At 38.6% G+C, this 13066-nt stretch overlaps 1 protein-coding gene across 11 annotated transcripts in view; it reads right to left on the bottom strand.

Moving 5' to 3' along the window:
• The window catches only part of unc80 (unc80, NALCN channel complex subunit), a 162248-nt gene that overhangs the window by 75470 nt on the left and 73712 nt on the right, over window positions 1-13066 (bottom strand). For all 11 annotated transcript variants that reach the window (XM_069303440.1, XM_069303447.1, XM_069303448.1 and 8 more), the window contains 4 exons: window positions 3028-3145; window positions 2387-2557; window positions 1451-1680; window positions 282-520 (listed from right to left, as the gene is read on the bottom strand). In XM_069303440.1, the coding sequence (XP_069159541.1) occupies window positions 282-520; window positions 1451-1680; window positions 2387-2557; window positions 3028-3145 (758 nt within the window). The remainder of the gene's footprint in view (window positions 1-281; window positions 521-1450; window positions 1681-2386; window positions 2558-3027; window positions 3146-13066) is intronic.

Below are 13066 nucleotides of genomic sequence, written 5' to 3'. Positions count from 1 at the left end.
TTTTGAATGCAGAGCTTTATACAATCAGCATATGAAATACCATAATATTTTAAAATATTGTACAGTATAATGAACTATACTTAATTAACTTATTAAATACAGTCCAATGACCTACACTGCATACAATGAGCTTCTAAAATTCAATAAGCTTTGGAAGAGCTTATATGTTTCATACAGCTTTAAGAAAAAATTAACTTTTTTAAATATAGAGCAATAAACTTTTGAGACAATGATCTTTTGAAATATGATGCAATTTAACTGATAACAACTCAATTACTTACTCATAGGAGAGAGCAGGGAGCTAGGGTCGACACAAAAGCCCAGGAATGCATGGAAAAACTCCAGAATTTCGGTAATGGGTCTTGTCTTGACATAAATCCTGAGAAACCTGCGGAAGGTGCTTTGATCGTAGCGATACAACCGTGCTAACAGCCCTTGGCCTGTATACCGAAGAAAGTCCGCTGGAGGCCCCCGATGCCCATCTCCACAGCCATGTTGGCAGCCAAGGTGACGGTAAATCCTGCAGGTATTTAGAAGACTCAGGCTACTTTACAGCGAAGAATTTTATGTTGCTATTTACCTACTAAATAATACTGATATTAGTTGCTCAACTGGTACTAGGAAACCTGTTACTGATGTATAATCTGTATAACCCTCCTAAAGTTAATACTTCAGGTCCTCTGAGAAGCTAATACAGTACCTCAATTTAAAGGCAAAATTGCCTACTTGGAGTAGAAAAGGAAAATAAAATCAATTCAGTCATTTCAAAATATTGCTCCAGAGACAGCTGTTGAAAGACTGCAAATCAAAGTTGTAAACCATAGGATGAGCGTTGAATCCACGACCTCACCGAAGCACATGTTTGGATTAGTGATAGACAGACAGTAACTGTGAGAAAATGGTGCAGTGCAAGTATTATGAGACCATATTTGAAGACTGAGAGTATGAGCCATGGAAGAAGTAGTAGAAGAAAATAAAAACAAGAATAGAGCAAACTTTTAATGTATATTTTATGAATAAAATTATTATTATTAATTGGCCCATGTTAGGTAGCTTCTTTTCATATCCACCACAGCCACTCATACATTACTCTAATCTATGCTTGAAACAATCCAGTAAATTAAGTAGTGTTGATGTTATGTGTAAAAATAGAGAGAAGTGTAAGGGGACAAGAATTTATGTAATAATTACAAATACCTGGTTGTGACCAGATCCCAACCAGGAGGCCTGGTCAGAGGCCAGGCCACAGGGACGTTGATCCTCAGAATCACTGACAGGTATAAATCAGGTATATAGTAGTTATATTTCATAATAAAATTATATTTGTGATAACTTCACTAGCTGCTGCCTACAGTGCCATAAAATTAAATCAAGACACTCCCCATCATAATATAACATGGCTGTAACATCATCATCTTTCATAGGAAAGCTCAACATGAAAACACCATACCTAATAATAGTGTCCATGAATATGAAGTGATTGTTTTGCTCCTTGTCCTTTTCTGTAGGCTTAGGGTCATCTTCGCCTCTCTCCTCATCTTTGTCTTTATCTAGTTTTTGCCATCGTTTGGGAGTTTTGAGAAGTCCAAGATCCAAGAGGAAATCCAAAAGGTGCAAAAGAATCTCACACACACGCAGTGAACACACATGAGCATCGCGCTGTGCCACTGACTGCGCCGCCTAAAGACAAGTCAATAATCAGTTAGATTACAAGTGCAATCATCCTGAGTGATAACAAATATGCAAACCTAAATATCATATGATGATAATGATGAAGACAATGATGCTGATGATTTTTGTGCACAGCAATTCCCTTGTAAAGTTCACAGAGTGTCTTAACTGTAATTGCAAGATGAATAATAAGCATAAAATATAAGGACTAAATGTACTATCGTACAATATTACAAAATTGTAATATTGTAAATATAATATTGTAAAATATATTGTAATATATTTTACAATGTTACTATGAAGTTGAGAGTATAATCAAACCAAGATACTTTACTATATAATTTCTCTTACTGTGAGTGTTCAGTAGCATGATTGAGACAGCTACTATCTCCCATTCTGTGTGTTCGAAGGTTCCTAGGTTCGAGGCTCCTATGGCCCAAGTGAATTAAATGTTATTACCCATATTTATTGTGATCGACAATTTATTACTACATAATATTTATAGCCTCTAGATAAAGACATAAATCTAAGGATGCACATCCTTAGATGTGCACAATCAGACATGTAGAAATGTATTTTGATACCTACATGTACATCTAGAGTACTGAGTATGATCTGAACATCATTCTGATTAACTAATGTACTGGGAGGATGATTAAGAGACTTGAAGTGCATCAGGTGAACTGATGATATACATCAAGATAAGAAAGTTAACCTTAAGGAGGACATGGAGATTAATATGACCATCACGGGTGATGTAATGGATGGAGCCAGGAGCTTCCACAGCTTCCTCATGTGAATATTGTATGTTGGAGTCCGTCTGGGAGCGTGAGAGTGGAGGTCGCTGGTAGATAACGTGACCCTCGATACTGCCACTTTGAGATGCCTGATGACAGCAAGAGTTAAAATATGATTTTAAGAGGGATGTTAAGGTTAGCAAGATGGGGAGAACATTATTTTGTTAACGAATAGCTCAAAACAATGATAAAGATGCTTACTTAATACCCCTAATATTATTTTATCATATTATTATTATATTAATGCAATCACATGTAAAAATTAAAATTAAAAAAATTAAAAAATTAATAAAACCAGCGTTGAATGTAATGAAACACCATTTTCTGGGTGAGACCCGGAGGCTCCCCTCTCCTTATAGGAACAGCAAAATATCTTAAGATCTTTATAATCAGGACATTCACCTAGGAGACTGATGATTATAAACACAACAATGCAAGTAAAGGTCACATGTCTGTTGTATAAAAGTGCCCATAAATCAACTTTGTGTTGCCACTGTTCCAATGAAAATAAAGGAGCAAAAAATAAAATCTTTAAAGTTTTAGATAAAGTTAAGGGTACCTGGTCACGCCATCCGTGTTCGCTGGGAGAGGGCGTGTGTTGTGTGACGGTTATGATTGGGTGGGTGGCGCCTATCATGTGTGGAAAGGCGCGTCTCTCTCTACCTTCTCCCACGTACCTGAATTAGTGGACAGAACAGTAGTATTAAAACAAAAGAATATTCCACTTTTCAAAGTATTACCTGAATTAGTAGCTCATAACAGTACAGTAGTACTAATTCAGAATATCTACCTTCAGGAAGCATATCAATAAAACCATCTACCTTAATAATGTTAATTGAAGCTTGTTACTGTATACACAGTCTGACTGTTACTGCAGCTAGGAAATAATGCTTATGATAAAATCTGTTTGTTCTTACAATGGTTGTGGTGTATAGAGATGTCCAGAAAGTAACTTTAACAACTTGAACCTTGAAACAGATCTATATATATACTGCACTCAGAATATCAACTCATACTTTAACAGTAATTATTTCTTCAGTAAAGCATATTGTTTAATAATGCATTTAAGAATATTTTCACCTCGACTAATTAATTAAATGTCATTTATAAAGGCTACGGTGTATGCCATTTTAAACATTAAAGGATATTTGTTGACATATTGCAAATTATTAACATTAACCACTTGGTTTAAGTATTTTACGAACATAAAAATAAAGGTATTTACTGCAGATTTGCTGACCCATATGAGGCTGTTCCTATTCATATTAAACCACTGCAACTCATGTGATTATCTAACCCCTCCCACTTGTGTATTGATCTGCAGCATACCACATTAACTAACTTCAATGTGTCAGCTAATAATCATCATAACCACTAATGATACTTATAATCATATTCACTAACTATTAATGACATTTATAATTCAATACATTAATAACATTTGAAATTACATAAATATATCTATAATTACAGGTACAACTAATATATGTTCCCAATGTTCCATGAATCACTAAGGAAAGCCAAAAATGACCAATGAGTTTCCCATCAGGCACAATGATGATCAATTTGCCAAGTCAGGTGAAGAGTGTATATAATCGAACGCGTAGAATCAAAAGTCAAACTCCAGTAGTAGTTCAGTGACAAATGCTCTGGATATACACCATCGACATACACCAGCATGTCTCTTTTTTTTTTTTTTTTTACCTAACTCTAGTGGTCTCAACGAGGACAGGAAGCTGGCAGCTTGTCATAGGGCTCTCCATTTGTCTTGGTCATTTACAGGGTGGATTTTTGAACCTAACAGAATTTTGGCATTTGCCACTTCATGGATAGGCAATTCCATGGGTTTTAACCTTGTGAGTGAAAGAGCATCTCCTGTTCTCAGTCCTACATTGAGGTTTGTTGACCTTGAAACCACTGCTCCTTGTTTGTGTTACATCTGACCCTTTGAATAAACTGGCCTGATCAACATCCTCCTCCATGCTGTAACACTCGAGTCTAATTCCAACTCTCATAAGGCACTACAGCCTTGCTACAGAGGAGACAGGTTATTCTGGCCTTATTCGAGCTCTTAGCTCTCACCCAGCATTTGAGCCATCTGATCTTGCCTGCATCCAAGCTCTATGCTCTTGCCTCCTCCTTCAAGCTCTCTATCCCCAGCCTTGCTCCAGCTCTCTGCTCTCAGCTTATGGCCTCACACAAGCATCTTCATCTCAGCTATCACTACATGTCATTAAATTTCCAACATCCAACTGCTGTAACCAAGACTATATTAAACAAATGTGAAAAACCACTACACTCTTTGAATGTTGTTGCCCAAAATTGCGTACATTACATTGGATATCCATGCTTTACCCGACTTGGCAAGTTGATCATCATACTGATTGATGGGAAATTTTCTGGTCACCTTTGGTTTTCCAAAGTGATTCGGGAAATAGTGGGAACATGTATTAGTTGTAATTAGAGATGTATTGATCAAGCCACTCCCACTCATGTATTGATCCAACTACTCCCACTCATGAACTGATCCATCCACACCCTCTTAGTATTTACTTCAAGTTGTGTAAGTCAGGTCCTGAGTTTAATTTCCAAAGCAGGACAGAAGCATTTGAGCAGGGGTTTTTTTCAACTAATGTCTCTGTTTATCTAGAAGTACTGTAAATATGTACTCAGGAGTTACACCACTGTTGTGGGTTGTATACAGCTGTGGGTCAGTAGTAAGCCTAGGGAAACCTCAATAAGCCAAACAACCTTCCGCTCCCAGACAATGGGAAAGTATTCTTGCAAAGACACTAACATGCATTGTGCTTAGGGCAAGTTTTAACACTAATACAAAATTTGCAGTGAATTTTAAGTTATAAGGTGAGCAGTTAATCTTATATAAAGAATTAAAACAGATAAGGAATCAGTATAATGCCTCACTACACTAACTTAAACTTTGCACCATTTATTTAGACGTGGCTCAACATTATTTCAATCAATATTCAGAGAAAATTTATGTACACACCAATAACACATACTTCGTAGTACATATATTGCTCTCCTACATTAACTAAACATCACAGAATAATACAAAGTAATAAGGGGGGGTCACCAAAGACAATAACACTGTCTTTTGTCAATCAGATACAGTACTTCCAGCCTGAAAATGACCACATAAACGGACAAGGAAACAAACAATTTGGATGTAGGACCCGTTGAGCTCAAAATTGTCTTTACGTGTTTTTTGAGCCATTTCATGCACTGTTTGATGTCTTCTTACTATGCTAACACACACAATTAACAAAAACTTATAAAGTATACTATGTATAAACTTTCAGTGCCACTAAAGTGTTTAAGAGCAATAACATATAACTGCATATAACTACCTAGCCCTTGCACCAAAAGCAAGGTGGACCAAAAGCAATTTTTGCTTTAATAGCTAACACTTTTGATAATATTAATTTAGGTACTTGCATCTGAACCAGTTATTTAACTTACCCACAACACCACAAATGAAACATGACCAAAAGATGTCACTGTCTTCACAAAAGCTGGTAAAAGACATGCAGAAGCTAAAATAGTGTTAAAAAAGAAAATATTCAAGCATACACATAACAAAGGCAAAATACAATACTGTATATTGAATTCATTACACTTGTATTCATAATCTCAATACAAATTCAAATGGTGCTCTCAATTTATTTGAAACCCAGTTGTAATTATTCCACCTATTTTATGAAAATTAAATAACTGTTGATTCACATGATTATAATTATAAATTATAATTACATTAAAACATGTATGATTTCAGGCAAGCTACTAATATAAAATTAATCTATTAAAAAGTAAGAATATTCAAAACATTGATAATAAAATAAATCTATTAAAAAGTATGAATATTCAAAAATAGGAATAAAGATGAACAAGTTTAGAAATAGTAAATATAAATTTTTGAGGTAAATTTATAGCAGTCGTTTTTTGCGGGTACTGTGATAAAGGTCCTGTAAGTTCAGTAATCCAAATTTCGGTAAACCAAATCTTCAGGTAATCCGAATGAATTAATGTTTATTGTGAGTGAGTTAACGGCAGGAGTAACCGGGCAGTGGTATGAAAAATTGTGAATTCATCCATTTTCAGATATTCCTGGTAAGAAGTTCACCAAACTCGAATGTTCGGCCAACTCGAATGGGGTGGGCCCCACATAATTCAGATTAATGAGCACAGACAATACAGTATTTATATTTTAATTTAATAAACTCAACACCTTTTATTTATATTATTCTAGTATGCTATTGCATTGAAAAAACCAACACTGAATGTAATGAAACACCATTTTCTGGGTGAGCCTTGAAAGTTCCCTAGAGCTATCGGACTGATATGCGATATATTAGTCTAGGGCATTAGTCAATGGAGTACAGCCTACTAATGGGACGAGCAACGAGGCGGCAGTGATGTCTTGGATCCTCTCGGACATAGGTACGAACCCTCGTCACGGTCCTTGTGGATTTGTTCAAGTGATGTGTCGTTTGCTTTTTTTGTGAGAGTTGGAGGAGTTCTGCCTCCCTGTTCAGTTTTCGGTTGCAATTTTCTTACCAAGTGCAGTTTTTTTAGCTATGCCTACTTTTCTGGGTGCCTAACCCCAGTCGACGGCAGACAAGGAATACCCCCAATCACAGAGGTGTTTCCAGAAGCCACTGCTCCCTTGTCTCCCTCAGGGGGGGGGGGCCAGGTTCTGGGTCGTGGTCCCTGGTAGGCTGAACTCCATTAACAACTGCCCTAAACTAATATATTGCATATCAGTTCAATAGCTCTAGGGAACTAAAGTGGCTCTCCACAGAAAACCAGCGTTGAATGTAATGAAATGCCATTTTCTGGGTGAGCCCTAAAGGCTTCCTGAAGCTATCCAAACTGATATGTGCTATATTAGTTTGGGGTCATCAGTCACAGGAGTTCTTATGCCTACCGGGAACCATGAGCCAGAACCTGGTCCCCTCAGAGAGGCACAAGAAACAATAGCCTTAGAGCACTTTACATTTAAAGTATGTCATAATTGCCATCAACCAAGGAAGGACCCAGAAATGTAGGTGAATCAAAACAGACCACTGTCTGGTTAACCTGTGCAATCTACATCCCAAAAGTTAAAAATAACTCCCCTAAAAAAAAACTTAACAAGTAACCCTTCATGAGACTAGCACTTCTGCTCGTTAGCGCTACCCCCATCACCCCCGTGAGTGGGGGAAACTGCCTCGTTGGACCCGGCAGTCCATCACTCCAGTTCTTGAACTGATGTGCTAGTGGTCACTTTAGTCACCTCTAGCTTCAAATTCCTGTTCTGAATTTTTGCCCTCTGTGGCTGTTACAGCTGTGTGTTGGTGTGGTGGCCAGGTGTCTTAGTGTACAGATAAAGCATGCGCCTAAGGTGACCTTCACTAGATGCTCCATGAGTACTGCCCTTGCATGTCAGGGTTATCTTAGCAGGGGCATTTGGGAATCCCTCCCCATTTGAGGTTTCATCATTTGATGTTGTCTTTGCCCTTGGGGGTACGTCAGGGATCTAGGGCTTTCCGTTTTGCCCCAGGTAGGGGAGTGTTATTTGCTAGGTGGGGTGCACTGTGGCTGATGCAACGCAGCTAGCTTTACTTCAACGCAGCGGCCAATGTTTCTCTCTGACAGCCAGTTTGTTTGTTGTGTGTCTTTGGGGGGTTTGTTTTCATTTTATTTTCAATCATTGGCATTCTCACCTTCTTTAGACAGGAGGTCTGCTTACCATCATATTGGGCATGCCTAGGTTGTGTTGTTAGTCCTCTGTTTTCCCCAAGGTTTCATAACTGCTACTAGTGGTCAGTTTACCTGCTACTTGACAGGGTTCTACCGGCTTAGCTGGCCCCAGAGCCTTGGCTTCCCATAGGGCTCATTCACCCTCTAGGCCCTGGAAAACCCCTAGGGCTCGATCATACAATGACTACTACTTCTGAGCCTGCTCTCGCCTTGTGCGCAGTCGAAGGTTGTTCATTGCCCCTACTTCAGGGAAACGGTCATCCGTACTGTATCCGCCACTCAGCGTTTTGGGACGGTAACACTGCTGACATGGAGTGTTGCGGGTCTTGTTCCCCGCTTGTATTTCACTTTACTCATTCCTTGTCTGATGATCCCAACAGGCAAACAGAGGCTGTGTTGCATGCTCACTTATATTGCTATATTGCAAGTTCCATATATTGTAAAACAAAAACTGAAATTTACAAGAGATGTTTAATGCATGTCAACTAAATACAGTACAGTATACTATACACAAAAATTGGTGCTATACAAACAATATACATGGTGTTACATGAACAATTTATCTGGTGCTACACAAACAATCTACCTGGTGCTACACAAACAATTTATCTGGTGTTACATAAACAATCTGTTTGGTGCTACACAAACAATCTGTCTGGTGTTACATTGTTCCCATCGAGTTCTATTCTTCCTGCTAATAAATAAGTTTGTATATAATTTTACTTATTATTATTTTGCATTCTTTTGCCTACCTAAAAGGCATTTTAATCAGATCATGCAGTTCTTCAATATCATCAAGTTACAAGGAGCTACTAGACGTTAGCTACTCAATATGGTACATCATTATCACTGCCCCATTTCCCTCTTTTATGGAGGGGGTGGGAAGGCATCAGCCAAGAGGAAGAATTGGAGAAATATAGTCAAAGAAGATAGCAGATTAAAAATAAAAGCAGTAATCCATTCATTATATCATCCACACACTGCACAAGCCATGTAAATAAGAAGGAAATAAATGTCTCTGAAACACTGTGAGCATGCAGAGTATTTTCTATTATGAAAGAAAGTAAAAAACCATTTTTGAAGTCAGAAAAGGATAAATAATTTAGTGATGTTCATAAATTACATTTATATGTTAAAGAGACTGCACTAAAACAGTTGTTTTCAACGTTTTACTATACACGGTGACCTATTCTGTTCTTTACCATAAAAAAATAACAAAAGTGGGTTACATGTCCCATGAAAAAACCAGCATTGAATTGTAATGAAATGCCATTTTCTGGGCGAGTCCCAGAAGCTCGCCGGAGCTATACCAGGCTGATATGTATTTACTAGACCACATCATCAGTCAACTCGATTGAAGTTTTAGCCTACCAGGGACCACGAGCCAGAACCTGGCCCCTCAGAGAGGTACGAGGAACAATGGCTATTGAAACCCCCATGTGGTTGGAAGCATTCTATGCTGCCATCTACCGGGTTAGGCACCCAGAAAGGCAGGCATCTCAAAACAAACTCCACCTGGTTAAAATTACTACCGAAAACTGAACTACCAAGCAGAACTCCACAATCTGAAAACAAACAAACAAGCATGACATCACAACCGCCACTGTGCCGCTGTCTGTGCAGCTCTCCCCCCCTCCCTCGTAGGGGGCCTCGTAGGGGCCCCTACGAAGGGGCCTCGTAGCCTGGTGGATAGCGCGCAGGACTCGTAATTCTGTGGCGCGGGTTCGATTCCCGCACGAGGCAGAAACAAATGGGCAAAGTTTCTTTCACCCTGAATGCCCCTGTTACCTAGCAGTAAATAGGTACCTGGGAGTTAGTCAGCTGTCACGGGCTGCTTCCTGGGGGTGGAGGTCTGGTCGAGGACCGGGCCGCGGGGACACTAAAAAAAAGCCCCGAAATCATCTCAAGATAACCTCAAGATAACCTCCCTGGGAGGGGGAAGGGGGAAGCCCCAGACCCTTTGCACTGGCCATCCAACCCCAGTTCAGAGGCTGAATATCAAAATGCTAAAACTGCCAACCGGAGGGAAGGAGGGTTGCCAAGGAGCCTCCGGGACTCACCCAGAAAATGGCATTTCACTACACTCAATGCTGGTTTTCTGTGGAGAGCCCCTCCGGCTCCCCGGAGCTACCCAACCACAGAAAAGGAAAAGACGGACTTACCCGGGAGGCGGCTGCCACTTGCATCTCAAAGCGAAGTTGAGACAACTGGCTGTTACCTGCGACCCAACGCGACACACACCCAACTAGGGCCAGGAACATTAACAAGGTAACGGGCTGCCAGGACCCTGTTATACAGTACACCTGTACCTCCAAAATTCTACCGCCCAAATGTCAGCCCAAGACATATTACCAAAAACGGCAGCTAGAGCAGCAAATTTGCGAATGTCATAGGGACGAAGACAGACCGCAGGCTGGCTGGATCGATTAACCCTGCAGACGACTTGGGAGACCCAAGCCCTGGAACAGGGAAGAAGGAAACATGGATCAACATAAAGCACATTCCCAGTAATAGTCTGTGGCACACAAATAACGGCGAAGAGCCGCAACCCAACACAACACATGATGCTTCCCCCAGCTGAACCAACCAACCATCAACCACCCAAGGACCCTTTCAGAAAGCTGCCACCTCGTTCTTCAAAAAAGAACTTCAAAAGAGCAAAAACCCTTGCGCTGGAGGAGAGCATGAAGCTCCCCAACCCAACCCCCAGAGGCCAATGCCAACAAGAAAAGAGTCTTCTCAAAACAATCCCAAACTGTGGGGGCCACCACAAACCTAGAAGAAGAGAGAAAAGGGAGCACATGGTCCAACGACCTAGACGACTCAGGCAGCACATGAGCAGAACGGAGGTGAAACAATACACGAGACAGCTTGCGAATCAGGACTGAAATGACATCCACCCCAAACGCAAGCAGGAGCGGCTACGCCAGCACCGCACGATACGAGGCGACATTGTTCAGCATAAGATGATGCTCCTGAAACAACCAAGAGGGAAAGGACATGACAACCCAATCCAAAACTAAAGACAACCTACGAAGAGACAAAAAGTAACTAGAGAACTGCCAGAGACTTCATACTGCTGCTGAGATGAAACTCACAGGTGGGACACCATCAAAGAAGCCACCTGATCACCATACAAATGGTGAAAACCCCCGCAAAAAGACCAGACGCAAAGATCGGAGGAGAAGATTGAACCAGCCAATCACTGAACCAGCTTGAACCAGCTAAAAGAAGCAGAGTTGCAAAAAATTGATTGTTTTGGAGGTGGAGTTTGTTTTGAGACGCCTACCTTTCTAGGTGCCTAGCCCAGTAGATGCAGACATAGAATGCTTCCAACCACATGGGGGTTTCTATAGGCCATTGCTCCTCGTGCCTCTCTGAGGGGGGGGGGGGGCCAGGTTCTGGCTCGTGGTCCCCGGTATGCTAGAACTCCAATCGAATTGACTGATGCCATGCCTTAATATATGCATATCAGCGCAGTATAGCTCTGGAGAGCTGGAGGGGCTCTCCACAGAAAATGACATACTGTATAACATACATATATACATACATACATATATTATATATATATATATATATATATATATATATATATATATATATATATATATATATATATATATATATATATATATATATATATATATATATAATATGTAATATGTTATATATATATATATATGTATATATATATATATATATATATATATATATATATATATATATATATATATATATATATATATATATATATATATATATATATATATATATATATATATATGTCGTACCTAGTAGCCAGAACGCACTTTTCAGCCTACTATGCAATGCCCGATTTGCCTAATAAGCCAAGTTTTCCTGAATTAATATATTTTCTCTAATTTTTTTCTTATGAAATGATAAAGCTACCCATTTCATTATGTATGAGGTCAATTTTTTTTATTAGAGTTAAAATTAACGTAGATATATGACCGAACCAAACCAACCTTACCTAACCTAACCTAACCTATCTTTATAGGTTAGGTTAGGTTAGGTAGCCGAAAAAGTTAGGTTAGGTTAGGTTAGGTAGGTTAGGTAGTCGAAAAACAATTATTTCATGAAAACTTGGCTTATTAGGCAAATCGGGCGTTGCATAGTAGGCTGAGAAGTGCGTTCTGGCTACTAGGTACGACATATATATATATATATATATATATATATATATATATATATATATATATATATATATATATATATATATATATATATATATATATATATATATATATATATATATATATATATATATGTCGTACCTAGTAGCCAGAACTCACTTTTTGGCCTACTATTCAAGGCCCGATTTGCCTAATAAGCCAAGTTTTCCTGAATTAATATATTTGTTCTAATTTTTTTCTTATGAAATGATAAAGCTACCCATTTCATTATGTATGAGGTCAATTTTTTTTATTGTAGTTAAAATTAACTTAGATATATGACCGAACCTAACCAACCCTACCTAACCTAACCTAACCTATCTTCATAGGTTAGGTTGGGTTAGGTTGCCGAAAAAGGTAGGTTAGGTTAGGTTAGGTAGGTTAGGTAGTCTAAAAAACATTAATTCATGAAAACTTGGCTTATTAGGCAAATCGGGCCTTGCATAGTAGGCTGAGAAGTGCGTTCTGGTTATTAGGTACGACATATATATATATATATATATATATATATATATATATATATATATATATATATATATATATATATATATATATATATATATATATAAGCATATATATACATATGCTTATTTCTTTACAATTAACAAAATGGAAGCCATATACAATCAACGAGACTGACCAAAT

The sequence above is a fragment of the Procambarus clarkii genome, chromosome 50, assembly GCF_040958095.1.
Source record: "Procambarus clarkii isolate CNS0578487 chromosome 50, FALCON_Pclarkii_2.0, whole genome shotgun sequence".
Classification (NCBI taxonomy): domain Eukaryota; kingdom Metazoa; phylum Arthropoda; class Malacostraca; order Decapoda; family Cambaridae; genus Procambarus; species Procambarus clarkii.
This window is presented reverse-complemented; position numbering and strand designations above follow the sequence as displayed.